This window comes from Sciurus vulgaris, assembly GCF_902686455.1.
Source record: "Sciurus vulgaris genome assembly, chromosome: 11".
NCBI lineage: Eukaryota > Metazoa > Chordata > Mammalia > Rodentia > Sciuridae > Sciurus > Sciurus vulgaris.
Window position 1 is genome coordinate 112,490,395 of NC_136472.1, and position 27,830 is coordinate 112,518,224.

The 27,830-nt window shown below is 47.1% G+C and overlaps 2 protein-coding genes across 5 annotated transcripts in view; one reads left to right on the plus strand and one right to left on the minus strand.

Annotated features, from left to right (window-relative positions):
- Positions 1 to 5,167, plus strand: part of RNF214 (ring finger protein 214) — a 31,880-nt gene extending 26,713 nt beyond the window's left edge. For all 3 annotated transcript variants that reach the window (XM_079105212.1, XM_079105213.1, XM_079105214.1), the window contains exon 15: positions 937 to 5,167. In XM_079105212.1, coding sequence (XP_078961338.1) covers positions 937 to 1,002 — 66 coding nt within the window. In that variant the 3' untranslated portion in view covers positions 1,003 to 5,167. The remainder of the gene's footprint in view (positions 1 to 936) is intronic.
- Positions 1,541 to 27,786, minus strand: BACE1 (beta-secretase 1). Of its 2 annotated transcripts, none has more exons than XM_079105217.1 (9): positions 27,058 to 27,786; positions 11,357 to 11,445; positions 9,773 to 9,857; positions 9,000 to 9,137; positions 8,273 to 8,407; positions 7,261 to 7,362; positions 6,758 to 6,907; positions 6,329 to 6,500; positions 1,541 to 5,717 (listed from the first exon to the last, which is right to left on the minus strand). In XM_079105217.1, exons 1-9 carry the CDS (start codon positions 27,316 to 27,318, stop codon positions 5,476 to 5,478), a joined length of 1,374 nt encoding a protein of 457 aa, XP_078961343.1. In that variant the 5' UTR covers positions 27,319 to 27,786; the 3' UTR covers positions 1,541 to 5,475. The 2 variants fall into 2 exon arrangements, with proteins under 2 accessions (XP_078961343.1, XP_078961342.1); XM_079105216.1 differs by having other exon boundaries at positions 9,641 to 9,857.
- Positions 27,787 to 27,830: the final 44 nt, after the last annotated feature.

Below are 27,830 nucleotides of genomic sequence, written 5' to 3' on the forward strand. Positions count from 1 at the left end.
TTTACTGGGTTGATGCTCACTGTTAATGTCTAATGAGGTTTTCAGCAAATTGTGGCTTAAACATCAGCAGAATTCAGAATACTGCTGCTGGGATCTCCCAGCTTCTTTTTATCTCATTAGGGTAAGTAGTTCACACTAGACCATTGATAAGTCACTTTCTTAGAAAATTGACAATAAGAGGCAATCCTACGTATCTAACCATTGTTTCAAATGTAGTATTGTCAAGAGACCTTAGATGAGAGGAATGGAATAGGGAACCCAAATATGCAATTAGTAACTTTATTAACAGAGTAGCTTGGCCCTGGGGTTGTGGCTCAGTGGTAAAGCACTCATCTAGAATGTGTGAGGCACTGGGTTTGATCCTCAGCACCACATAAAAAATAAAATAAAAATAAATAAAAATAAACCAAACAAACAGAGTAGCTTAAAGGACTGCCTATGAAAAATTACCTTCACTGACTGCCAAGTCATTTCTGTTCTATTATATTATCAGGCAGAGGTAAGTCTCTTAGCAGCAGGGATGCTTTCTTCTTAACTATTTTGTTTTGTTTTGTTTTTCCAAGAGGTAGAAACTGGATTGACAACTAAATTCTTGGTAAGAAAAAGTCCTGAATAAGGTGATGGGTATTTTTGAGGGTGATGTGAGTGTTAGATGAAAGCTCATCACAGATTAAATGGATCATAAGAAGTAGCAAGCCACATTTGATACTTAACAAAAAGCAACTTCATGAGCACCCTTATTAACTGAGTTCCTGGTCCTTGTAAAAAGGACAGGTTCATCTGCTCTGAAGATTCTTCTGAGGGTTAGAGCCACTGAAAATAGCCCTTTTAGTCCCCCACAGTAAGAACTTTTCTGACTTAGACCTTGATGAACTTTAATGGCACTCTCTACTTCCTTCTCAGATAAGTCTGAGATGTGTCTCTCTTTCTTTCCAGTGTATCAAATTCTGGGCCCAGACCAACACAAATGACACTTGTCCCTTTTGTCCAACTCTTAAATGATGGACCTGACTGGGAGGAAGAAGAGGAAAACTGATGTGAACAGGAAGCGCGGGTTCAAGATTTCTAAAACTCTATATTTATACAGTGACATATACTCATGCCATGTACATTTTTATTATATAGGTAATGTGTGTATAGAAAGTCTGTATTCAAATGTCGTAAATGAAAGTATGTATATTATGCAGAAACAGTTTGTTCCCCCTCATCTTGTAGTTCTTTTGGGGGTTGCAGATTATAGGGAAGATGATGTTTAATTTGGCCTTGAAATGTGATATCCCTGCCTGGGGCTGTTCTCAAATACATCTAGGAAGCTGCTGTTGCTCTGAGGCCATCCTGCTTTGGTTTGGCTCAGCCTGTAGTTCATTTCCTTAAGGCTCATGTATGCAGATTTGAAGCCTGGTGCTCACCTGCTGTCCAACCAGATGCCTTGCTTACTGAGAGCCATTGCAAGCCTCAGTGTTGTTCTAGTCACTCCTCTTGAAATGGATGAAATGAGACTCTCTGATTGAGGAAAAAAATGTAACCCTAATAGTTTGACTCTTCATTGAATATTTTACTGTGTTAATGCTCATTATTTATACATAGACATTAGGTTTACAGAATATTCTGTTTTACATCAGCAAAATTCACAGTCCAGGAATAACAACCACATAACCAGGTCCCATTTCCCCTGCCAGCTTCTGTCCAACCTACTTTCTGGATAGAAATTAGCACAACCCACAGGTTTTTTCATGGGCTAAGCTATTCCTTGTTACCATTGACTTGACTTCTAGTCTAGTTCTGACAGGCCACTTCGTAAAGTCCTCACCCCTTCCCTTTCCCTCTGGTCTCCTAGTATAGCTAACCCCCCTCCCCCTGAAGGTTAAGGCAGTTGGTTCACAACCAAGTTGTTTGGTGACCTTGGGTGAGCTCCAGACAGGCACTGGGGTGAGGAGGTGTCTGTGCAAAATTACTTGCAGAATGATCTTGGGATGCTGGGTTTTAATTTCTGAAGCAAGAAGGATATGGGGGACATGTTTCCTGCCCTGGGGAAAATGGAGACCAAAGTGATATGAAGAAGGAAGGTGAGTGGCTGGGGATATAGCTCAGTTGGCAGAGTGCTTGCTTCGCATGCACAGGGCCCTGGGTTCAATCCCCATCACCACAAAAAAAAAAAAAAAAAAAAAAAAAAAAAAAAAAAAGGGAGGTGGGGTTTCACATTTATAAATCATTTGTTCTGTGAATAGTTTTCTGGAACTAGATCATTTTTCCACCTCTGCTTATTGAGCACTCTGGCTTTTAGGTTTTATACCTGTGACTATTAGAGCTTTGAATCTTTTTCTATCCTTTTATCTTTACTCCTTCAGGAAATGGCTTCTGCTCCCTTCTCTTTTGGAATTAAGCAAGTAAAAACTGAGTGTTAATTACAAAAAAAAAAAAAAAAGTCTCCAGAGGGAAGACATCATTATATTACTGGCAACTGACGTTTCTCCATTCTGGGACTTGGAAATGCTTACTGGTACCAGCAATATGTGCCAGGGTGGCAAAGATGTTTGCTTTCAGATCCAACTAAATGCTCTTGTCTTGTTTCCATTTTCCTTTTTTGTCTTTCATTGTCACCTATCAGCTCATGAATGAATTCTTTCTCTTTTCTGTTGCCTTACTTGCCCAGGTTTATAGACCAGCATCAGTGTAAGAAGCTGGACATGCTGAGATCTTGTAGGGTGATTGGAATGGCCTAAGTACTCAACTCTTCAGAGGTCAGATTACCTACTTTCTTTGGTTAATGAAATATCACTGCCTGCAGTTTGGTACTGACATGACAGGAAAGGTGACAAAATGGAAGACAGTTCCTTTGTTCTTTTCATTTGGGGAGGGTTACATTTTAACTATTTTTTTTCTCCCTTCAGCCTTTTAGCAGCCTTGGGCTACCTGTAAAATCTTCTGGTGTCCCCTGAAAATTTGGAAATTAGAGATAGGTGTAAGGAATATCATTTCTTTTCCAAAAAATCTTTGAAGCCAAAGGAATAGAGAGAGAAGAAAGAAGGAATGGATTGGGGCTTAGCTGCTTTCCCAGTGAAAGCCCCCAGGAAGCCAACTCCAGCAGGAGGATGAGGGTTTCAGAGAGAGTTGTACCTGGTGGCTAGGGCCTCATCATTGCTCTTTTGTCGTCTTTGTTCAGGGTCAATCAGAAAGCAACGCATAAGTTTTGGCCACCCCTGTTCTCCCTTCTCCCTCTGCCCACTGGCTTGTAGCGGTAAAAACCATGCAGACCAAAGGCAAAGGCCCCAAATGCAGTGAATGGAGATGGGACAGTCATTTTTCAGAAGTAGAATTTAAAAATAGAGCTGTATAATACATATTTTTACAAGCAAGAAACTGTTGTCAAGATTTTTTTTTTTTTTTCCACACTTAGAGTTCATAGTTTCAGGGTAGAAAGGAAGTAACTGTAAAAAAAAAATAAGTGCAAGTTTTCTCTTAAAAAAAAAAAATAGGACAATGGGACTTACTAATGAAACGGTTAAGTTTTATGCCCTAGAAAGTGCTGGGGAAAAGCCAGTTTTCCCCAACATGGGTAGAAATTATAAAGCATAATGTAGCATTTTCATTTCATGGTAGCAGTTCTAGAAGTTTATTTACACAGTAAGTTCTGAGCTGGAAGTGGACAGTCTCCAGTCTTCCTGTCAAGTTGTTAGAGATGTGGAACGTTCCCAGTCAGCCAAAGCAGCACCAAGTGCAGTGGGAGTGAAGAGAACCCAGATAAAAAAACCGTGACTCAGTATTCTTGTTTTATTGGTTTATGGCTTGTGGGCGACTGGCAGAGGCCAGCAACTCCAGAGGCCCTCCTTATATTTCCCTCTCCCTCATCAGGTAATTCCATACTTGCTAGGTCCCCTGCCTGGCAGCAGTGTGTAGACCAGGTAAGATGCAGCGGTATACCGGATAAACTCAGCTCTTCCCACTAACACTGGTCTACTATGTTAGAACTGATAGGGAGAAAAAGAACGTGGCCCCCACTACCTAGCCCAAGAACCAGCCTGGGTACCCATGTACTGTTGGGAGTGGGGAGCAGAAAGCAGGATAGGAGAAAGGACAGCCTCCAACAAAGGAAAGCAGTGAAGGAAATAAGGAAGCCTGAGGCTGCCATCTTTTCTCCAGGCAGCCTTGACACCGAAGGCAGTGGCTTAGAACCAGAAAGCCCTCGATTGCTGACACTCGTGGTGTAATACTAGCCAGTGTGTGATGCCTTAGCCATGTAAGTGGAGGGGCCATTAGAGGAGGTGAGAAAGCAATAAAACCGCCCAGTATTAATGTAACAATCTTACCACTTCTACAGCCAAACAGGAAGAAATCTGGGCAGAGGTATAAGGCATCACTCCTATACTTGTTGATTGAATCTTCAGAATTCTGCTTTCAAGGATTAGATAGGAGAGGCCTTCTCTCGGTTCCTTTTAGCACCTCTGCTGCAAAACTCCAGAGAAATAGGGGCCATGGGGGAAGGAGTAAACCTGTGACTAGGAAGATAATGCCCAGCCCTGCTAAACTCCAATTGCTCTCCCCTAGGGCACCTGCAACTTTGGGGCTTGGGATGTTTCACTAACACCTATCATATGTAGAGGAAAAGATTCAGGTAGAGACAAGTGGAATCAAGGTAGAAATTATTTTAAGTGGAACTTCCTAATGGGCACTTTTCATTTAAGAGAGCTGTAAAAGGAGCTCTTTGGCTAGATCAGCCCTTCTTCCCATCTCACTTTTTGGTCAAGCTGTGACCACAGAAACATTGGGAAATGACACCCATCTCAGGAGATGGGCTTCTATCTTGGAGATGAGGTCTAAAACTGGGACTGGTGAGTGGTTGTGTTTCTGCCTTTCCTAGCTTTGGTCCCACTGCTCTCTGTCTTTGTACTCTCTCTCCTTCTCCTCTTTCTGACCACTCCTCATTTGTATGGATATCCCATCTAATTGTTTTTTATTTAAATCAAGAGGCAGTCTCTGCACCAGTGTTAGGCTTGTTTCTACAGTCCCTATCTCTAAAGCAGTAGCAAACTGTGCATCTTCTCCTGCTGATTTTGGCCAGCAGGGAATGAGATTGGCCCTTTCTCTGCCAGGGTACCACAGAGACACATGCTGGGGTAGCCTGGGTGTAATGCCATTACTTCTGGAAGTAAGGAAAGAATACTTTGGGTTGAAGAATCTAAAGGGATGGTGGATAAAGGTTCAGGGCTGAAGTTTCAAGCAGCAGAATTTCCCAGCTCAGGTTGAAGGTGACCAAGAGTATTCCCGCCACCAGAGTGCTTCTTTCTTCCCTCTCGTTTTCTACCGGTGCAAGCCCTGTAACCCACCTTGCTGGCTTTTCCTTCTTTTCTGCAAAGGCAGAGACATTTGGTGGGTGGGTGAGGGTCCTGAGGTGCTCTGGCCACAGGTGCCATCTGAGTCTCCCGCCTTGTGACCACGATGTGGTCCAGGGGAATCTGTCTTCATCCATGGGCCTCCTCACTTCAGCAGGGAGATGTCATCAGCAAAGTCATCATGCTGATGGCGCAGGCAGCGGAGGCAGCGCCACTGACACACCATGAGGCAGAGCGGCAGCATGAAGAGGGCGCAGATGGCAGCCATGACATAGGCTATGGTCATGAGGGTTGATTCGTCTGTCTGTGGAATGTTGTAACCACAGTCTTCCATGTCTGGGGTGATAAAAGGGCCTTCCACCGCTGCTGTCCTGAACTCATCGTGCACTGGAAAGAGGATAGATGTGAATGGGTAGCTCTTGTCATAGAGCAGCTACAAAAGACCTGCTGATGGTGATACCTTCAAATTAGCTCTTCCTCCTGGAGATATTTAGGAGCAGGTGGAAAAATCAATGCTAGGTGGAGGCCGTCCCCGCTCCCAGGGCCCTGCTTATCTATCCACTAGGAATGATACCCTGAAAGTAGTAGTTCAGAGTTGACCAAAAAGCTAGCCTCTTATACCCCTAGCACACTTACCTATCTATCATTGATGAAATCTGACTGCAAAACCCTGCCGCCCTTCTGAAGTGGCATTTAACCTCACTGTGTGGCAGCTGACAGCCTGCTGCCCTGGCATCTAAAGAGTCCCAAGGTTTTGAGGCAGTTCTTGCTGCTGTGGCTTTCCAAGAGCTTACCAGTCTAGTCAGGGGGTCACCAGGGAAGACAATCCAAAATCAACAACAACAACAACAAAAATTTCATAAACACTGATGCTAATTTTTGCACAACATGTTGATTTAGTCTAAGGTTACTATTAAGTCCCTTCCAAAGTAACAGGTGTCCTGACTGCTGACAGAATATGGACAGTGACCCCACACTCTTGTTCCTGGTGCTCTCACCATGGCAAGCGCTGACAGCAAAGCCAATTCGTTTCCGGGCCCGATCAAACACAACGTAGAAGCCCTCCATGATAACAGCTCCCATAACAGTGCCGGTGGATGACTGTGAGATGGCAAACTTGTAACAGTCGTCCTGAGACGTGGCCACGTCTTCCACCGGCCGCAGGTATTGCTAGGGGTAAGCAAACAATCACAGGTGAGAGGGTGTCGTCTTTGCTTTATCCTTCACCCCATCACAGGTATCTCTGGGCTTAGGTAGCTCTTCCCTCTGCCGTCCCTGAGTCCTGAAGGAATGGGTTTTCCAAGACCCTTTTGTCACTGAACACTCATCTGTTTTGTCTTCCAAGTATTATGCCATGCCTTCTTACTATCTCCCAGTATGTGCTTTGTCCTCTTCCTCTGATCTACCACCTCAGATTGGGGACATACCTGTGGAAGGATGGTGATGCGGAAGGACTGATTGGTGACTTCACCCATCAGGTAGAGTGAGATGACAGGGAAAATGTTCCAAGGGGTGGTGCCTGCTTGCCAGCACACCAGTTGCTCTCCTAGCCAAAACCCATCTGGAAACTTCTCTGTCTGTGTTGACAAGAAAGGGATAATAGTGAGGAATTGGCCTCTCCCACTACCTTTCCTCTCCCATTTTCATAGAACATTGACTGGGCCCTTTATTTATTTCTCCAGGGAAATAGCCAGTGGGGAAAAGTGAACTGCAACCCAAGGATTAGGGGAAAGGGCTGGGAGACAAAGGTAAACAATTTGCACTGATGGATTGTATCATAAGCAACAGACCCATAAAGGAGAGCAGTTCTTAAGATCTCTAAGTGGAAAGATCTAAATGAGACATCTTGACTCTTACTGAAGAATGCTACTCTCACTGACTTCCTTTGATACCGTGACATCTCTTGTACCCCTGTCCTTAATCCACTGACCGAGGAGGCAGCTTTGATGGATTTGACTGCGGCTTCAAACACTTTCTTGGGCAAACGAAGATTGGTGGTGCCACTGTCCACGATGCTCTTGTCATAGTTGTACTGAGAAGGAGAGGAAAGGGTTAGAAGAGTTTCTGATGCCAGGCTCTGGGCAGAGTTAGAGAGGTGAGTTTGACTGCTTGGGGCCCTGCCTGGGTTGGCATCCTGGCTTTGCCACTCCATGTGTGAACCTCCTTGAGCTAGTTGCTTAACCTCTGTGCCTCAGTTTTCTCATCTCTAAAATGAGGATAATAATAGTACCTACCTCAGGGGTTTATTGTAAGGATTCATTAAATTAAGTCACTGAAAATTCTTAGAATGGTGCCCGGAAGACAGGAGGCACTCACTAAATGTTGTATAATTGTGGGCATATATTCTCCAGTCTTAAAATAACTTTGTTTAGTGCTTTTAGTTCGTCATAGTACTTTTATATCTATTCTAACTTAGCATTCATGAGAATCTAGGGAAGGAGACCCAAATTATTTAACTACCTTTTGTTGGGTACTGCCAACCACTAAATACACTTTCTTTGATCTTCTCCATAATCTTTGGGAAAGTTGTTTTTACCTCTGTTTTGCAGATGAGGAAGCTGAAAACAATAGTAACTACCCCAAGGGCACATATCGAGTAAATGACAGAACCAGGTCTGTGGCTCCAAAGCTGGGCTCTTGTATTGTGGCATATCACCCTGCCTAACAAATGGTTTGCCCAAGACCACAAAGCAGGACAGTGACTAGTAGAGTCCAGACAGGAACTAGTTCCATGCTCTTTTTATCATTAGCCCACAAGCCCCATGGTCTCTGTGAAAATGATCTGCCTATCCCTGGCCTTGCTCTGTGATCCTAAAGCTTCTGATTTCTAGGCCCAACCTTCAACCCTCTCCACAGGTCCCCTACCTCTGCCTCCTCGAGGTCATCCCTCACTGTGGCATCTACCCATTCACCTCCCCTTGGTCGCCCCTTGGTTTTATTACCTCCTTGCAGTCCATTTTCAGATCTTGTCCATTGATTTCCACCCGCACAATGATCACCTCATAATACCACTCCCGCCGGATGGGTGTGTACCAGAGACTGCCTGTGTAGAGTGAGTGATCGATACCCCCAATGATCTAGGAGAAGAAGAGGTAGGTACAGTGTCTCTGTCCAGAGGGAGGGCAAGCCAACCAGAGACCAAACAGTAAGATCAGGCATTCCTTGGGGGTGGCAAAGCCCTCTATGGATCTCCTTTTTCATCTTCCTGCTTTTAATCAAATCATGCCCCAAAGTGATTTAGTTTCTCAAGTATGTTCAGGGAAAGAGTCTTCTGCTATAAAGTTACTTAAAACTAAACTGGCAGAATAAATGTTGAATGAATTGATTATATGCTTCTATTATGAGTTTTCTCTGCTTGTTGGAGAACTATTCACCATTGTCCTAATTAATTAATAAATAGCTTAAACTCCATATATCTCTTGCCTTCTGATCATCAGACTGAATAATCTGAATTCAATAGGTCTTATTTTCATTTCCTTTGAAATGTTCCTAATCAACATTCCAAATTTACCATAGGTGCTTTGAGTTCTTTCAGGAATAATGCAAGGAAGAAAATAATGTTTCTTGATTCTAAGTAGTAGAGCTGACTGTATTGTAACCTGCAGGGAGTGGGGCAGATGGCACCTATCTCTTCCAGTGCCAAGACCTCCTCTCTGAGGACCTACTCACCATGCTCCCTCCAACTGAGGCCAGCACCTCAGACTGGTTGAGGGGGAAGCCAGCACCACAGAGCTGCAGGGAGAAGAGGTTGGGGACGTGGGTCTGCTTCACCAAGGAGTCAAAGAAGGGCTCCAAGGAGTCGTCAGGCTATGGCAGAAAGAGACAAGGAGTGAATCCTCATGTGGAAAACCCTAGTGGACAAAGGCCAGTTTTTTGCCTATGCAAGGCAAGAGCAAAATCTTGGGGATGTTCCTTGGGAAAGACAATGTTGAGGCACTGAGATTTGCCAGAGAGAGGGTAGCAAGAGACGCGGAATGCAAACAGAAAACTATGGCCCACAGCCAGAGGCTCTTTCAACCTTATCTGATCTGCTTCAGATTTATGGGAGCCTCTCATTTTTAATGATCTTAGAGTACACAGAAACCACAGGCTATTCCTGCACCTATCATAGCTGCTCTCACTATAGTTCTGCCTTCTGCAGGGCTGAAATTAAGACTGCCACCCTACCCCTGCTCATTAACACTTCACATTGACATGTTTCTATCTTTGGGTCTGTTCTTCTCTCTTCCTTCTCCTAACTCCTTCCCCATGTGGCAGGTAGCATGCAACATGCAGACTCAGTGTGCAAGGCCAGGCCTTGTCCCTCTCACCCTGGCGATCTCCGCATAGGCCAGCCCCAAGATGCCCTCCCAGTTGGAGCCATTGATGAAGAACTTGTCTGATTCAGTGATGGCAGCGATGTTGGCACGGACAGTGACGTTGGGGCCGTGAGGGATGCTCACCAGGTCGGTGCCCAGCTCTCCCTCCCACTTGCCCTGGGTGTAGGGCACATAAACGCCCTTCCGGAGGTCCCGGTATGTGCTGGACCTGTAGAAAGGAGGCAGAAATCTGTGGATGCAGAACCATAACAACTAGTATGGAGATCCACCATCAAACCTACTCCCAAATGCCACCTTATCTCAGGGACATCCCAGAATCTGCTTTCAGGCTACTCTGTAGACTATCCTTAGACCCCTCACCCAGAAAAAAAATTATAAAGTGACCTTACGAAAAGATGAGGGGAGCTATTGCCAGGGTGTACAGTCCTGTGTCCATAGTGCATATTCCTGGATCTGGAGCTCAAGCCTTGTGAAGAACAAGCTGGGCTTTGTGGATTGTGTCTGCGTTGTGCTGCTGCTGCGGGGATAGCTAGCAGCATCTCTTTCTCCCCCTAGTTCCAGCAGGCTCCCAGAGAAAAGGAGCCATTGACTCACTTTCTGCCTTGGGACCCAGTGGTACCATCTGCATGATGGAGAAAGTGCCAGGCAGGGAGAGAGTGGAAGCTTGTAGCAAGTTCTAGAAAAGGAATTTGCACAAACCTTTCAGCAGAGCAGGTAGGCATTGCACACCACCTGGCGAAGAATGCTCATCAACAAGCATGCCACTGGTCAGGGCTTGTGAGTGGGAGCAGTGATGGATTGGGATGAAGACTTGGAATGAATGCCCTTTTGTTGCTCCTACCCCTGTCCCTTCCCAACTGTTTCTTTAGATAAGGATGTTAAAGGGGAGCGGTTAAAGAAGGCAGGGAACTGGCACCTGCCTGGCAGTCCAAAGTTAGGCTGCAAGCTTCAACTTCCATCCTCACATAGGTGACTCAGATATTAGATGCCCTCTTGCCATTTCCTCACAATGCCTTTTTTTTTTTTTAAATGATGTTGGGAGTTGAACCCAGGGCCTCATGCTTTCCAGGCAAGCACTCTACCACTGAGCCATATCCCCAGCCCATAATGCTTTTATACTAAGGGGGCTTCCAGATCTTCCTCCACTGCCTCTCTTACTTAAAAACTTACTCCAACCTCCCTTTCACCAGTGAGCTGAACCCAGCTGGTTGTACTCTGGGTGGTCCATGGAAAGGACATTGTAGCTTTCAGTTCCTGATATGGATCCAGGCAATGAGGGTTATAGAAAGTTCTTTCCTTCACATCCCTGAACCATGCAAAGCAGGGTGAGAACACAGCAAAGGGAGCTAATCACTGCAGGCTTTCGGCCTAGCCTTAGCTGCTGTTGTCAGAAAACTGCACGCCACTGACAGCACTGGGTGAAGCCTCCCTCACTCCCCTTTCAGACAGAGACCGAGCCTGCTGAGATGGCTCGGGGAGCCATGGGCTGTTCTGCCTCCTCCTATAGGTGGCTGCCCTTCATGTCACCCTTTCCCTCAGTATGCCTCTTCAAACCCCCTCTGCACCCTTCTCCCCTAGCCACGTTGCCTTCTTTTCCCTTCCCCTTCCCCAGCAGGAAGAAATGATCTGAGGATCTGGTTCTTCCTCTGTACCCCTCCCAACTCTCCTTGGGGAAGGTTCCTTCCCTGGGCTCTCCCCAGGACTCACAGCTGCCTTTGGTAGTAGCGATGCAGGAAAGGGTGTGGGGCAGCCCCCACTGCAAAATTGCTGCTGCCTGTGTCCACCAGGATGTTGAGCTGTCAGAGAAAGGGGAGAGAAATACATTGTGGACAGATGGTTCTGGACTCAGCAGCCTTATGGCCCCTCACCCCATAGTCACATTTTCCTATTGGGATATCCAAGCATCCATGATGCAGGACCAGCCAGGCTGGTATCCACTAGTACCACAACCACACACAGAAACGGGGTCCATGGCACCCTCAACTTGGCCTCAGAAATGTGTTGTCTGCTTCTCTCTATAGAATCGACATTTTCATTGTCATCAGAGCCACACTGGATGTGTGTTTTCACTATTCCCATTTCTATCTATCATCAGATGGCCTCTGCTCTCAGAAGCCTGTCTCTTTCCTCCTTTTCTGGTTCTCCCAGGAAGAAGCCTTGTGCACCCCACCCCCACCCCCAGCTCATAGAAAAGCTGTTCAAGGAGCTGGCACTGGTAAGGGTACTAGGAGGACATGCTGGTGCCTGTGTGTTTGTGACCCTGCCTGCCAGAATGTGGCTCCCCTTCTTCCTTAGAATTTCATGTGTGTCCTACTATCAGAAATAATGGGGGACCAGGACCACATATGAAGTCCTGGTGAAAACCCATGGGCCCTGTTTGTGTGGGCCCTGGTTTGGGCAGAGTGGCCACAGACAGCAGTCTCCTTGGTGCTCCCTGCTGTGCAACTCCTAGCATCTCTTTTACCTTGTTCCTCCTTCTTCCTCTTGTAACTGAATCCTCATAATTAAGTTATTATTTTTTCTGTTGTAAGAGACTTGAGCCATTTTCTGAACCTAGTGGAAGTGTAAAAACCAAAGAGCACCTTCTTTCTTTTGAAATCCAGAGAAAATCTGAACAAATCCTCTAGCTTTATTCACTTTTAGTTACTTGCTTTCATCACTGATTTTAGAAGTCAGTTAACTAAACAACAAAGTAATAGACCTCAGCTGCCTTTAGTGTAGATAACACCTCCGATGTATGATCACCCACCTTGTTAAGGAAAGTTGGTTTTATTTAACCTTGTGTACCTTACACTGGTTGAAACCACTAATCCCTTCACTTGAGCCTGCACAAGTGAATGGTAACCTTTTGACATCAGAGGGCCAAAACCCCACCCTCAGATTATACTAACACCACAAGTTTTCTGAATATGCATCTTCTGCATAGTTATGAAGTTCTATACATGCAAGCCACTGATTCCTTCACTTTCCTTCCCTCCAGTCACCTTTCCCCAACCTCAGATTTCTGTTGCTATTACAAAATTCCTGAGAAAATCAACATAAAAGGTGGAAAGGTTTATTTTGGCTCATAGTTTGAGAGATTTCAGTCCACGGTCATTTGGCTATCTTGCTTTGGGCCAGAGGCAGCATGATGTACATGTTGGGGATGTGTAGCAGAGGAGGCTGTTCATCTCACAGAGCCCAGGAACCAAGAAAGACAGGGAGGGGCCATGATCCAAATAGCCCTTACAAGGGCACATGCCCAGTGGCCTAAGTTCTTCCCATTAATTAGGCCCCATCTCCTAAAGTTTCTACCACCTCCCAATAGCAACATGCTGAAGACCACGCTATTAACACATAGGGCTTTGGGGGAACATTCCAGATCCAAACTATAGCAACACTGTTCTTTATCCCATAAATACCTCTCAACCCTCTCACGTTTAGCTGCCTTGAGAATAAATTCTTGTTTTTTTCTTTTTTGGTACCAGGAATTGAACCCAGGAGTGCTTAACCATTGAGCTATATCCCCAACCCTTTTTGTATTTTATTTAGAGACAGAGTCTCACTGAGTTGCTTAGGACCTCCCTAAACTGCTGAGGCTGGCCTTGAACTTGCGATCCTCCTGCCCCAGGTTCCCAAACCTCTGGGATTACAGGTGTGCATTACCACACCTGGGCCCAGCTCTTTTTATTTTTTATGTTCAGACAGGGTCTAACTAAGTTGCCTTGGGGCCTTACTAAATTGCTGAGGCTGGCCTTGAACTTGCGATCCTCCTGTCTCAGCCTCCTGAGCTGCTAGGATTACAGGCGTGAATATACTCTTTTTGGCAAAATTCATCACTTCAGTGATTGATGCACTGCATGAAAGGCATGATGATCCTGGCTCCGTAACACTCTGAAGGTTCAATCCTTCCTCAGTCAGACCAGAGCTGTTTTTGTGCATTTGTACTGTATCCTTATGAGGCCCCTGTCTTCCAAAAAATGGTAATCTGTAAATTGACTCCCCTTCTCGCCAACTTTTCACGTTCAGCACCTCAGCTTCCCCCACCTCCCCCTGACTTTGGGGCCTTCATTTCTGTATCCTCTCTGAATGCAGTGAAGTCAGCTGAGTTCCAGATTGGTGCAAGCGCTGACCTTGTCACCTTGAGCAGGTCACTTCTCCAGCTTCAGTTTTGTCCTCTGCCAGATCCTCTCCTGGCTCCTCCCTGCTCTGGTGGTGCCTGTGTGGCTGTGCTGAATATACTTGCCCCCAGTGCCTGGTTGGACTTCCTGGCCTCCCTCCTGTCCCCAAAGACTGCTTCTCAGCCCTCTGCCCCTGCCTCCTGCCTCCTTCCCAGCCCCATACTCCTGGCTGGTTTCCCATTTCCCTCCCTGCCCCCCTCTGATGCCTCTCCCCTGTCACTCTCTCTGGTTTCTGGGCAGCCACCAACTCCAGCTGCTGTGCTTTCAGAGAAAATCAATAGAGCTGGGAAGCTCAGCAGTTCAGATTTCAATCATCCAGGTTAATGATTTAAAAAAAGTCTTCTTCACCCCCTTCCCCAGGGGCTCCTTCAACTCTCAGCACCCAGGGTGGGCCCCGTATCACAGGGCTTTCTGCTATCTCTGGATCCCAAAGAGAAAGGGTCTCTTCCCTACACAGGCCCTGTAGCAGCCTCTGCAAGGTGGTGGCGAGGGTGGATTACCTGGAATGTGTGTGCACTCTATCAAATATGGCTATTTCCTTACACTGGAATAAAGGGTTTGTTGTTGTTGTTGTTGTTTGTGGTTTTGTTTTTTTTTTTTTTTTGGTCCTGGGGATTGAACCCAAGGGCGCTTTACCACTGAGTTACATCCCCAGCCCTTTTTGTCTTTTAATTTGAGATAGTTTTTGCTAAGTTGCTGAGACTGGCCTCGAACTTGAGATCCTCCTGCCTCGGTGTCAGAGTCTTTAGGATCATAGGCATGTGCCACCACTGCCAGCTGGAGTGGGATTTTAATGGGGGTGCTCCTTGTCTACCTGCTCCCCTGGTCTCCTCTTTCTGCAGGTTGCTCCCTTCCCCCTCATTAGGCCCTGGGTACTCCTGATGCCCTTCTAGTCCCAGCCTTTCTATTCTTTCTAAGGAAGTTCTCCCCAGCTTCTGCCTCCAAGGGAGCCAAGCCCAGGAAGGAACAGCTCCCACTCCTGTCCCCCTCACTTGCTCCCATGCCAGGATTCCAGGCCCCCCACTGCTCTCTGCCTCCTCTCCATACTCTTCAAAAAAATGGGAAACCAAGATAAACAGTAGAGGTTCCCTCAGGAGCAAATGTCTGACTCTGCCCTTTGCACGTGGAGCCATTTCTATCCTTGAGTGTGTCGAGCTGAGCCCTCTGGGGTCTCCCCAGAGCACTCTCTTCCTTCCCACCCCATGGAGGCCTTTTTCGGGGCAGGGATATAGCGGTGAAGGAGCTGAGCCACCACACTCATCATGGCCCTCATAGGGCCTTAGGGGCAGCCCAAGAGGGAACTAAGTAGTGAGAGTTTCCCCTGTGATTCACAGGAGGGGGACACTCGACAGGACCACCCTCATCTCCCACAACTAGTCACACCAACCTGCCTGCAGCTGCCCCTGCCCATCCTTTCCCTCAGCCATCCGTCCTGGCTCAGGCCGCCCCGAGCTGTGGAGCCAATTCTCTCCTCGTTTCTCAGGCACCTGTTCTATCAATGATCTCTCTTCTCTCAGGTAGATTCAGCCATCATGCCACCCCACGCCCCCCAACACCATCAATTCTGGATTCTTCTCACTGGCATTTACAATGCTTGAGTCTCTTCATTAAAAAACAACAAAAAACTTCCTTAATCTCACACCCGCCTCCAGCTACCCTCTTTCTCCTCTCCCTTCATAAGCCAAGCTGTCTTCATTTCTTCACCTCCCACTCGTTCCTCAACTCATTCTAAAACTGGGTCTGCCTCCAGCCCTCCACTACTGAGCAGCCCTTACTACAATTACCAATGATTTCATGTCACCAAATACAAGAGATTTTTTTCAAGTCAGTTCTCATTTTACTCCTCAGGTCCGCTCTTCTCTCTCCTTCTCAGGCTTGCATCCCAGGCTTGGGCTTTTTCCCCTCACACCATCCTCTCCCCACTAAGCATCTTTCCTGGAACCCCAGGACCCCTAAGCTGCTGCTGCTGCTGCTTTTTTTTTTTTTTGGTACCGGGGATTGAACTCAGGGGCACTTAACTATTGGGCCACATCCCCAGCCCTTTTTTTAAATATTTGATCTAGAAACAGGGGCTCACTGAGTTGCTCAGGGCCTCACTAAGTTGCTGAGACTGGCTTTGAATTTGAGATCCTCCTGCCTCAGCCTCCTGAGCCACTGAGATTACAGGCCTGTGCCACTGACCCCCTAAGCTTCTAATGCTCACTCTTTCCCCCTTGAGTTCTGAATGCTCATACTGAACTGTCTTAGACACTTCAAAGCCAGGATGTCCAGAGCTGACCTTATATAGTCCTGCCCATCTTGCGGTGCTCCCTGTATCAGTGAACAGCATTACCACCCATCTATTCTTTAGGGCAGCAGCTCCAGAGACATCCTAATACCTTCTTCTTATCTCTTTCCAGTGCATCAATCAGTCCTGTCCAACTAACTCCTCAGCATTATTGAATGCATTCATTTTTTGCAATCTCTTTTGCCTCCACTAGGCCAAGCTATCATCATCTCACTCTGGAATAGCACATTGGTTTCTCAACTGATCTTGACACATCGGCCCTGTTCTTCTCCAATCTGTTTTCTGCACTACTGCAGGAGTGATCTTTTTAAAGTGTTAACTTGACCAGGTTACCCTCCTAAGTCAATAGTTGCCTTTTGCTATTGAAACAAAAACTTAAAGTTTTAGCATTTCCTTTAGGGTCTTTCATGGTCTGACCCTGGCTGCATATCCAGCCTGTGTGTATCCCCTAGCCCCACCAAGCCCTCTGCCCATCAGTCACTCTGGCCTCATCTCAGTCCCTCTCCACAGATGCTGTGGCACTGGCCACTCACCCTGCCTGGACCATCCTTCCACTTGGAGTTTTGTCTACTCCTTGCCTGCTCATCCTTAAGCCTGAGCTCCAGAGGAACTTCCTCATGAAGAAAGACTAATTCTCTTATTTAAATGCTTTCAAAGAACTTGCCACTCTTGCAATTTCGTATTGATTCTCACCACCCCTTGTATCTCCCTCCACCCCCAACACACACACTCTGGGGATTGAATTCAAGGGCATTTTAGCACTGAGCTGCATTCCCAGTCCTTTTTTTTTTTAATTAATTTCTTTGGCAGGATCTCACCAGATTGCTTAGGCTGGCCTTGAACTTGTGATCCCCTTGCCTCAGCCTCCGGAGTCACTGAGATTATAAGCATGTACCACTACACCTGGCTCCCTTGTATTCATAATAATAAAAAAAAAATCCTCAGTGTGTTTCTACTGGGTATCACAGTGCCTAGAAATAAGTATTTCTTATGTTAAGGAAAGAAAAGGTAAAAGAGCTAATCCTGTCTTTTGGGTTTAGGGAGAGATCCCTCAGTCACTCCCAGCCAGTGGCTGTTTTAGGCTATAGATGTGGCCCTGGCTCAGACCTGCCTCCTCATATCTGACCCTGGCTTGACATAGGAGGTTTGTGTTCTTGCAGCCTGTGGTGCTGGAGCCATCTTCTTCCGTGTCCCCTGGCTCAGGCAGACCCAGTGGTCAGATGCCCAGGGGACTGTAGCCTGGGGTCAGGGCTAGGTCAGTGCCAATCATTTAATAAACAAATGTGCCCCTGGAGGCCTCTGAGGGAAGGTGACTTCATGGGAAGTGCTAACAAGCCCCTGGAGGAAAAGGCACACCTGCCCAGGTTCACTCTGCTCAACAGATCTCAAATGATGAGATAGGACAGGACCTGAAAAGTTTCTTTGTTCCCCAAATCCCTCCCATCTTGACACCAGCTCTCCCCAGCAGACAGGGATAGCTGAGCCTCTTATGGATGGAAATAGCCGTCAGGAGGCATCTGTCTACTGGCCAGGAGAGGTGCGGGCATTTTTCAATTTTGAATAATCTCTAGTTATTAAGAATCCACAGCCTGGGCTGAAGGTGTAGGTAGTATGCCTGAGGCCCTGGGTTCCATCTCCGGCACCAAAATCAAAAATAAGCCCACAACTTTCCTTAGCAAACTATCCCAGGCTCTGACCACTCCTGCAAATCTTCATCCTAAAAAGGAAGTCTCTTTTCCTCTGTGTGGACCTCAGTGTCGATGAGGGAAATGATTTGTATTCTTGTACGACAAACCTTTCAGCTAAAGCTGAAAAAGGAAACTGAGACGTAGAATGAGTGAGCAACTTAACCCATCTTACACAAGTCACAAAGCCAGGACAAGAATTCGTTGGTTCTGCCCAACCCTCAATTGTGGTCTTTCATGTCCTTGACCTTCCTGTGTTTTCCATTTGGAGAGGAAGTGGGTAGTAGATTGCTACACTGATGAATCACACGCCCCTGTATCTATGCCCTTGTGTGATACCCTCTGACATTGACTCAGAGCTTAGCCACGTGACTTGCTTTGGCCATTAGGACATCAGCAAACCACACAGGAGGGGCTTGATAGGCATTTGTGCACTGGGGATTGGCCTGAGATTCTGTGTCAAGCCACTAAATCTTGCCTCCTTGAGGATGAAGGACTTCACAGAGCCAGTGGAGTGAGCCACATGAGTGAGCTCAAGTGAGACCTGTAGAAGAACCACAAGCCAACTCACAGGATCCTGAGAAATGACTCTTGTTTAAAGTCACTTATATTTTGGCAGTTTGTTACCCGATATCCGATACCAACTATCTAAATTAAATCCTGGGACCCTTGACCTTGGAGGCATCTGACCAAGCATAGGTTATCCCCAGCAAACATTTCTTGCCATCACCCCTTTCCTCACAGCGCTTTGTGGTTTCCCAGTAGCATGATGATCTCACTTGTGCACAATGCATGTGCTGTTTCCTTTGCCTGGAATGTTCTCTCCTTGTTGCCTACCCCCTGTTCTACTTTCAAGTCACAGTCAAACATCCTGTCTCCTGAAGGTCTTGCCCTGATGACCGAGCCAAGATAAGGCTCTACCTGTGCCTCTCTGGCTACCGCTCATTAAAACTTTAATCATTTATTTAATGTCTGTCTGTCCCACAGACTATAAGTTCCACAAAGGTCGAGAGCCATTTGTATCCTTATTACTTAATTATTCCCTCGCCTCAAGTAGGTGCTTCATACTGATTTTTTTTTTTTTTTTTTTTGATAACTGACAGTAACTGCCTCATTTCCTGCAGCTAGTTCCCTGTGATCCTACAGACTCCTGCTATTAATTCAGCTCCAGGGTCCACACAGGGGTGATTTTCAACTTGTCACCATACGTTTCCACTGAGCACAGTGACCATGACAACTGATGCCCCCCATATCCACGCACATTGACTGAATGTCTGACCAGAACCCTTTGGTTCGTAGAGGTCCTGGTAGCTCCAGAGCTTGTTCATCCCAGAGTCTTCTGAGTCAGATCCATCTGCTTTTCTAAGTGGATATTCCCAGACCTGAGCTCAACAAAGCCTGAGAGAAGGGGCAAGAAAGGACATGAGCAGCCTAAAGTCAGCAGCCAGAGTTCCTGTCTCAGATAGTCCAGAGGCTGGGTCCTCTCCAGGTTCCTCCCATCTGGGACAAATCAGCTGACTCAACACAAATACATTTCTTTTCCCAGATAGATCCTCTGCCTGTCATTTCACTTTCCAGGTTGTCACTGGCAGTGGGTGCTTGGGAATATTCAGGCTCCCTTGTGCCATTTACCCCACCTCAGGCTGGTTTTTAAAGATGGCGAGGTGGCAAATCACCCTAAACCAAAGTTATCTAGTGTACCCTTCCTCCATTGGCCAGGATGCTCCCTTTCCCCCTAGCCTCTATCTCAACTCAACTAGCATTTATTAGTGCTTTCTAGTCAAATGAGATGATGGATGCAGACAATCAAAAAATATACCAGTCTGTTCTTAAAGAACAGATCTAAGACAATGGCTTTCAAAGATTTTTGCAGAGGGTGGTGCTGGGGGTTGAACATGTTAACTACTAAATCTACTGCTGAGCAGCACCTCCAGCCCTTGAGGCTTCTTGCACACCTTCAGCCTCTGCAGAATCTACCTGGTAAACCCCTGCAATACAAGGTAACACAATAGCTCTTAGCTACCTGCTTCTCATTATCAGACAGTAAGTCCTTCCTGTTGTCTAACCTTGGCCTACACACAGTTTTCAATGGCTTAATCTTTTGGTTAGTCCTCAGTGAAAAAAGCTGATGTCTGGCATAAGGCCATTTCCCCCTATGAAATCTGGGTCATGCCCAGCACATAAGCTAACTTGCTTCAGCCATTGGAAGCTATAAGGGCTCACGCCTTGGGCTCTTTGGAAAAGTCTCCATGGGCACTGGAAAAGAATAGGTAGTGGGGTTCACCAACCCCAAGAGGCTAAGCAAGAAGACATCCAGCCTGGACACAGAGGAGATACAGTGGTCACAAAGAGGGTAGCTACAGGGTGATGGCAGTCGGGGAGTACAGGATGGCATGAGAGAAGATGGAGCTCAGCCAACTCACTCCGTGACTTTGTCAGTCCGTAGGGAAAATCACCTGAGTCTCTGCTCCGTGACATCCCTTGGGGAGGCAGTATTCTCCTAGGACTAATGACTCAGGGTTCTCTCAGAATGTCCACCTCTCTCCTCTGAGGAATCACCTGGCTACAGGTCTTGAGGATGTGGCAGACCAGCATCAGTGAATGTTTGCCAGCCCTTTGGACCATCCTGTCAGGAGACTCAGGGCAGCTCTGAAACCAGGAAAATGGTCTGGCTCCTTCCCAGAACTCTCCACTGCCCGGGCACCCAGGGGAGATGGCTCCCAGCAGAGACAAGTGAGTTGTCAGTAATAGGGATTTCCCTGAGAGATGATTTTCTTCCTGGATTTTCAACCAGCATTTTCTATTTAGCTCTTCATTGGAGATGCCCAAGAAGGGCTTCTGACCCTCTACCTTAGAAAGAGGGCAGTGTCTTTCTCAAAACTCCCCACCTCCAGATAAACTCATGCTTATGAAGCTGGGGAGGCAGAGGAGAAGTCTGTGGAATGACAAGAGGCTTTTAGCAAAGGTTGTGTGCTACCGAGGCCCAGCCTGGGAAGCCAGTGTGGTCACAGGCACTGAGCAGACTGCTCAGCAGCCAGTGGCTTTCCTACTTGTTTAATTTGGAGGATACTTCTTTGGGCTCCATGCTTTTTAACCTATTTAGTACATAAAACTTTTTTAAAAAATGAAATAAAACCCAAAAGTCTACTATGTGAAAGTTATAAAAAGCAGTTGTTCTGGGAGCATCAGGAGAATTGGGGCAGTAGGAGGGTGGACAGTGGAGATAGGAAGGGTGGGAGGTCCAGGTTTTTGCTTATCTTTCTCTTAATTATCTCCTTTTCCTTTGTGGTCCCTTTATAGAACCCAACAAAGCACGATTTGAAAAACATGATGGAGGACAGAGAGAAAAAGGGGAGAAACCACTTGCCCCTTCTTGGTTTCTGAGACCCTGAACCCTCAGAGTTTTCTGCTTCTCTGATCATTTTCTTTCTTCTTTCCCTAATCATCTTCCTTTTCTCTCTATTCTAGAACAAGTCCATTTGCTAAGTTGACCTCTACGCCCACATCTGCAGGTGATTCCCAAGTCTCCTTGTCCACTTCTAACTTCTCTCCTGGTTTCCAGACTTCCACGGTCACCTGGCTGATGGATAACACTCTCAAGGAGGGCCCACCAGCATTCCAAAGTCAACTAACATGTTATGACTCTAAAACATGGACTGAACTAGCATTTGAACGTGGAATCCAAAGATCTGAACTCCAGCTCTGTTCCTCCTCGCTGAGTAACTTTGGGCAAACCACTGAATCTTTCTGGGCCTCAATTTCCTTATTACCAAAATGGGTTTGCTCCCACCTGTCCCTCATCATTGAGGCAGAAAAATAAATATGGAACTTGGTAAACCATATTATGTTTTAAAAAGCTTGCTCCTTTTGCTGTGTTCCCTGACAAAAAGTCAGAGGGGTTCAACAGAAAGGCACCAACTTCTCTTCTTATCTCTCTCCTCTTAAGTCTCCTCAGGGCAGAGAAGGACTGGTGGAGCTAAGATGTGGATGCTGGTGTCCCAAGGACCGTTCTTCCTGTCTGGCTCGCAGTTCGCGCCCTCCTTCGGGCCCTTGTTTCCTCACAGATCCTCGTCTCTCACTCTAGACTATCCAAGTCCTCCTCCACACTGAAGTTATTTCCCTGGAATCCAAATCAGATTCCACTGTCCCTCTTCTCATGTTCCTACTATGACTCCCGACTACTTCCAGAATAATCCCAAATTGCACCCTGCATGACAGCATCTCCACCACCACTTCCAACCCCTCACACAGTGCATGCATCTCCCCCTGCAGTGTCCTTGCCCCTGTCCTCAGAGCAAAGCTTTCTCATCTTTCAAGGCCATATTCACATATCAAGGCCATATTTGAAATGCTTCCTTTTCCAGCAAACCTCTCCTATTACCCTGTCAGAAATGGCTGCTTCTCTGTGTACTTCCGAGACCCACTGTTCTTCCCTCTGTACCAAATTCATCTAGTCTTAGATATTTATGTTTATAGTCTGTGTCTTAGACCAAATTGTGAACTCTCCAAGGGCTGAAATTAAGGCATTATTATTTTTTTCTTCTGTAAATAGTAGGTACTCAATAAATTGAATTGACTATCACCAAAATTCACTCCTACTTTATTATGCTGTGTTTGGTCAGTGATGCTTATACTATCATAATGAGATGACACCCTTTTATTTTAAGTGAAAATATTAAAAACACTTTCTCCAAGAACTCCGATGCTGCATTTACAAGTGCCCATCAGCAATTCTGTTTAGAAGTCCTGCAACATATTTATTCATTCACTTAACCTTTTTAGGTGTTTGTTCTGAGCTTGACACTGTCCTAGATATTAGAATACAAAGAGAGACAAGACACTGCAAAATAAATAAATAAAATTTAAAAGGCATTCTTCCTAGGAGCTTTTGTCCCCCGAGAGCTGAGGAATGGAACCTAGACCCTCGTACATGCTATACAAGCACTCTACCATGGAGCTACACCCCCAACCCTAAGAGCTTGAAGTTTTATGAAGGAAGCAAAAGCAGTTCTAGTACATTATGGCAAGTACAGCAAGGAAGGCCCAAGCAGGTGTTAGGGGAGAATGGAGGAGGAATGCTCAGGACAAACTCTTCTCTGCATGGCACAGTGGGAAGGGGTGGGACAAGGGCTCAGTTTCCTGGCCTCCCACTGGCCAGTAGTTTAGTCTTTCAGAGTCCTTTTCTTCTTCTGGAGGCTGTGAATAATAAAGATCTTTTTAACCAGTGATCCCCTCAGGAGGCTGAGGCAGGAGGATGGTAAATTCAAGGCCAGATTCAGCATCTTAGCAAGACCTTGTCTCAAAATAAAAATTAAAAGGGTTGGGAATGTAACTCAGTGGTAATGCACCTCTGGTTCATTCCCCAGTACAACACACACAAACACACACACACACACACACACACATACACACACACACACACACACACATACACACACACACACACAACCTTGTATATTATAGAAATTGTTGTAAAGGTGGTGGTGCACGCCTGTAATTCCAGTGACTCGGGAGGCAGAGACAGGAGGATCACAAGTTCAAGGCCAGCCTCAGCAACTCAGTGAGGCCCTAGGTAACTTGAGACCCTGTCTCAAAATAAGATATAACGAGGGCTGTGGATGTGGCTCAGTGGTAGCGCACCTCTGGTTCAGTCCCCAGTACAACACACACAAACACACACGTGTGCGCGTGTGACCTTATATAATGTAGAAATTGCTATAAAGGCTGGGAGTGGTGGTACATGCCTGTAATCCCAGTGGCTTGGGAGGCTGAGGCAGGAGGATTGTGAGTTCAGAGCCAGCCTTAGCAACTTAGCGAGGCCATAAGCAATTTAGCAAGACTCTGTCTCAAAATAAAAAATAAAAAGGGCTGGGGATGTGGCTTAGTGGTTAAGGAGCCCTGGGTTAAATCCCCAGTACAAAAATTAAAAAAAAAATAAAAAAAAGAAAGAAAGAAAGAAAGAAAAAAAAACAAATTGCTGTAAAGAACAAAATAATGTATTTCTACATAGCATACAACAAAGTTCTTAGAAAATATAATTCTGCTCATGTTTTTCAAAAAGAAAAGAATTAAATAATACATGTAGAATTTATAAAAGAAACTGCATATACTCCACTAGAAAACAAAAGTATACATTTGTAGAACAGTTTTCCTGGACTGTGCCCTCCTGCCAACTTTCCTGTTCCCATGAATAGTCTTGTTACCCTCCAATTCACCCTGGAGTCCAAACTCAAAATCACTTTTGCTGCCTCTTCACCCTTCACAGCAATGTCACCAGTCCTTCCCATCTGCCACGTAACCTCCGCACGAGCTGGTTTTCCGTTTCCTCTCCCTCTTATCACAGCCTCATGCAATCCTAGTTATAGCACTTCAACACCTGGCCTGTTTTGTGACAGAGCCTCCTGCTGCCCATTTCTCTGTTCCGTTCTTTCTAAAATTCAGGTGTCTAGACTGCTTTCTTTATATCATTCCCTGCACAAATAAATTCAATTTTCTTCTTATAGCTGAATGCCAAAGTCCAAACTTTATTGCTTGATATTTACATTTTTTTTTTTTTTTTTTTTTTTAGCAGTTTGGCTCTTATTTACCCAAACTTATGTGGTCTCAGCACAAAACTATAATATTAACTGGTCTGGTTTTCTTCTGTCTCCTGAACAAATATGCACAAACCCAAACACACATAACTCATTCTCTCATTCATTATGGCCTCTCCCAGTCCTTAAGTGATGAGGGTGGGAAGCAGCAGTCATAGATAGATAAGTAAGGAGCAATTGTAGAATGGTGGGGTAAGTATCATTTCCCACTAGGAATGGCTTCCCACTCCTCTCCATCCTTCAAGCCCCATGCTCAGGGGCACACCTCCTCTGAAAGGCCTTCCATCATTCACTCATTACCCTGTGCACATCTATAGCATTCACTCTTTGTACTCCGTAGTTCAGTGCTTCTCAAGCTTGAGATACAGATGGGTTGATCCCACCCCAGAGATTCTGACTCCTGGGTCTCGGGAGTTTCACAGGCTCTGATGACAGGGATCTGCAGACTATCTCTTGAGAATTACCACTACGGGTGACCTTGATCACGTACTTATACTTCATTTCCTTCCTAAGGTCTTTATGGTTAGAAAAGCTGTCTTCCATCTCTTTGTGGATTAGCCCCCAAAATTCACAGTATTCTGCTACCCACGTTTTCATTAGTTGCTTACAATAGCCCCACAGGTAGGGAGAAAGCGCATCCTCACAGATTGCTGTGAAGATCAAAGTTGCCACAGAGCAGAATGACAGGTGTAGTGTAGGCTCAGGTTAAGAGCCACAGTGTAATCCAGAGCTGCTCTACTGCCGACTGCCTGGCATGGGCTCCTTGGGCTGGTGTGTGACTCCCAGCCCACTTTTGTAGCTTCTAGCAAGGAGCGGGAAGGAACTGACAAGCATTTAGCAATTACTCTCTGCCAAGTGCTGGGCTGGGGGATGTACACATTGACTCTGGAGACCAGAGAAGTATAGTAACTAGTCCCCCAGTTCCACACCTATAAAACATGGAGGGTCAAGTTTTCATGCCTGCTTGCATAGTGTAGAAGCAGACCAGTTAAGGAGAAAGTGAGGCAGTATTTACTGGAGGTCAGATGTGCCCAGGTACATTGTTCTAGGTGTTTCTATCTACAATCTCTCATTTAATCCTCACAATTATCTTCCAAAGGAGATCTCATTTCACTTATTTTAAAGTCAAGGCAATGGCCTCAGTGAGGTTATATAATTTGGCCAAGGCCATACAGCTCGGAAAAGGGAAAGCTGTGGGTGGTAGATAGAGCTGGGATTCCTTGTCTATCTGATCCCAAACCTCTTGTTGGTTCTGCAGCATAGCCTGCTCCACATGCCCCCTGCTTCCTGACAAGAAGAATTCTGTTTGCTTAGGCTTTCAGGGCCTAGATTTAGGCTCTGTCCTGGTCTCCACTCACAGATTTGTGACTACTTCTGGAGAAGTTTTGGTGCATAGGAAAGGGCGGGTTGGGGGTAAGTCGGGGAGACCAGAATCTTGGATTCTGGGAGGTAGGGCTGTTGGCACAGACTTAGGAAGGCTTACTTCTGTCAGGTATTTGGAAGGTGAGGGTCCAGGCTTCTCCCTGGTCCAGCTGTCTGGTTCAGGGAATCATGTCTATCACCTCCCTCAACCCACACCCACCTTTCCACATCCTCCCTGGACAGGTTTCCCAGACATGGACATGACACAGATCTGGGGGTGGCTCACAAAGATGTGCAGGATCAGATTCAAGGTGACACACACCAGCATATGCAGAACCATACACCGTCCATTTCCAGACCCAGTCAGCCACAGAGGAGGCACATGTACGCAGAGGTCAGCCAGACACCCCACATGGGGAGCTGCTCAAGCCCACACTACCACAGCCATGCACACTGGCTGGAAGAGCACAGTCTCCACCAGCCACCTTGGAGGTACCTTGGCAGTTTTCAGGAGGACCCGACAATGGCAGGATTTTCTCCATCGTTGCCATGTCCCTTCTCCGTGAAAGGAAACCCACTCTTTGAACGGACCCAGACTCCTTTTCTACCAGTTTGTCCTTTCCCCAGGCTCAGTTCAGTTCCCCTCTGACCTGTGCTTGGAGGCATGGGGTCGGGGAAGGGATGGAGTGCAGAAAGGAGAGAGGGTAGGAAGTGGGAGGAGAAGGAGGGGACCAGGGGGAGGAAGGGGCCTGTGGGGGCTTCTAGGTCAGTTGGGCCCTCACTTGCTGCTTTTGTGGCAAACCAGACCATGGGAGGAAGGGGCTGATCTAACTGGTGCCAAGATTCCTTGGTGCTCAAGGAAATGAAGGTCGAGGCCTCAAATTCCTGGGAACGCCAGGGGAGAGGAGGGTTGGGTGGCCAGCAGCCAGAGTAGTGGAATTTGGAGACTCAATCTGCCAGTGCCAGAGGGGGCTGACACCTGTTATAACGTCCTTGTGGCCTGGCCCCTTCCCCAGGCCACGCTCCCCAACTGAAGTACTTCTTTTGCCCCAGATTCTTCCCGAGGAGTCATGTGTATATTGGGAATGAGGGAAGGGCGGTCAGCCAAGGGGTTCTGGGATGCCAAAGAGGGCAAAGGAGGTGGGAAAGGGGTGCATTGGGGATGACTTCTGCCAACATGATCTCAGAAGAATGGTTTGGGAGGGGGGTCCCTCCTGCTGAGGGACCAGCCCATCTTAGCAGGAGACAGTCTGCTGCATTCCCGCCTGTCTCCCCTCTGCCCGTGCAGCAAGGAGGGCTGCTGCCAGTCTGACCACCTTACCGTCTGCGGGGGGCTGCCCACTGTCATCTCCACATAGTAGCCCTGGCCCGACTTGCCCCTCAGGTTGTCCACCATCTCCACAAAGCTGCCCCTCCGGCCAGGCTCCTCTGGCTCCTCGTCGGTCTCCCGGGGCAGCCGCAGCCCCAGGGGGGCCCCTGCTGGGCCGCTGCGCAGGGGCAGCCGAATGCCAAACTGGGTGCCATGAGCAGGCAGCACCCCTGAGCCCACCCACAGCAGAAGCCAGGGCAGGGCTGGGGCCATGGTGGGCCCGGACCTCCTGGGCTCGATCAGGCCCACGAACGTTCCCGTTGCCAGCTCCCTAGTCTGGGTGGTGGCGGTGGCTTCTCTCAGGAGAGTGGGCTTGGCGGCATCAGGACTCCAGTGCCTGCAGGCCCCTCAACCAGTCCCCAGGTCCAGGCGGTGGTCCGCGAGCAGGAGAAATCTGCGGAGCACGAGAGGGGAGCGATTGGGCTCCAGGACCCAGCTACATCTGGACGGCGACGGCCAGCCTCAGCAGTGGGCTTGGGCCCCTCAGGGGGCTGGGAGGGGCGGGCATGGCAGGTTGGTGCTGGCTGTTGTCCTGGTCCTTCTGGTGAGGTCCGCGGCGTTGGAAGGGACAGGGGCTCCGGGCTCCTGCACTGCGTTAGTTGCTCAGGCCACCATAATCCAGCTCCCAGCTCCCAGCTCCTAGGCAGGCTGGAGAGGCGGAAAGACTTGTGGCGGCGGCTGTCAAAGCCAAAGGGTTTTCGCTTTTCCCTGGGATCGCTGGGAAG

Coding starts and splice junctions, on each gene's coding strand:
- BACE1 (XM_079105216.1), bottom strand. CDS start 27,318: ATGGCCCCAGCCCTGCCCTGGCTTCTGCTGTGGGTGGGCTCAGGGGTG. Junction 11,446..27,057: donor TGGGCAGCCCCCCGCAGACG/GTAAGGTGGTCA, acceptor TTTCTCTGACAG/CTCAACATCCTGGTGGACAC. Junction 8,408..8,999: donor CCTCAGTTGGAGGGAGCATG/GTGAGTAGGTCC, acceptor TTCTTCTCCTAG/ATCATTGGGGGTATCGATCA.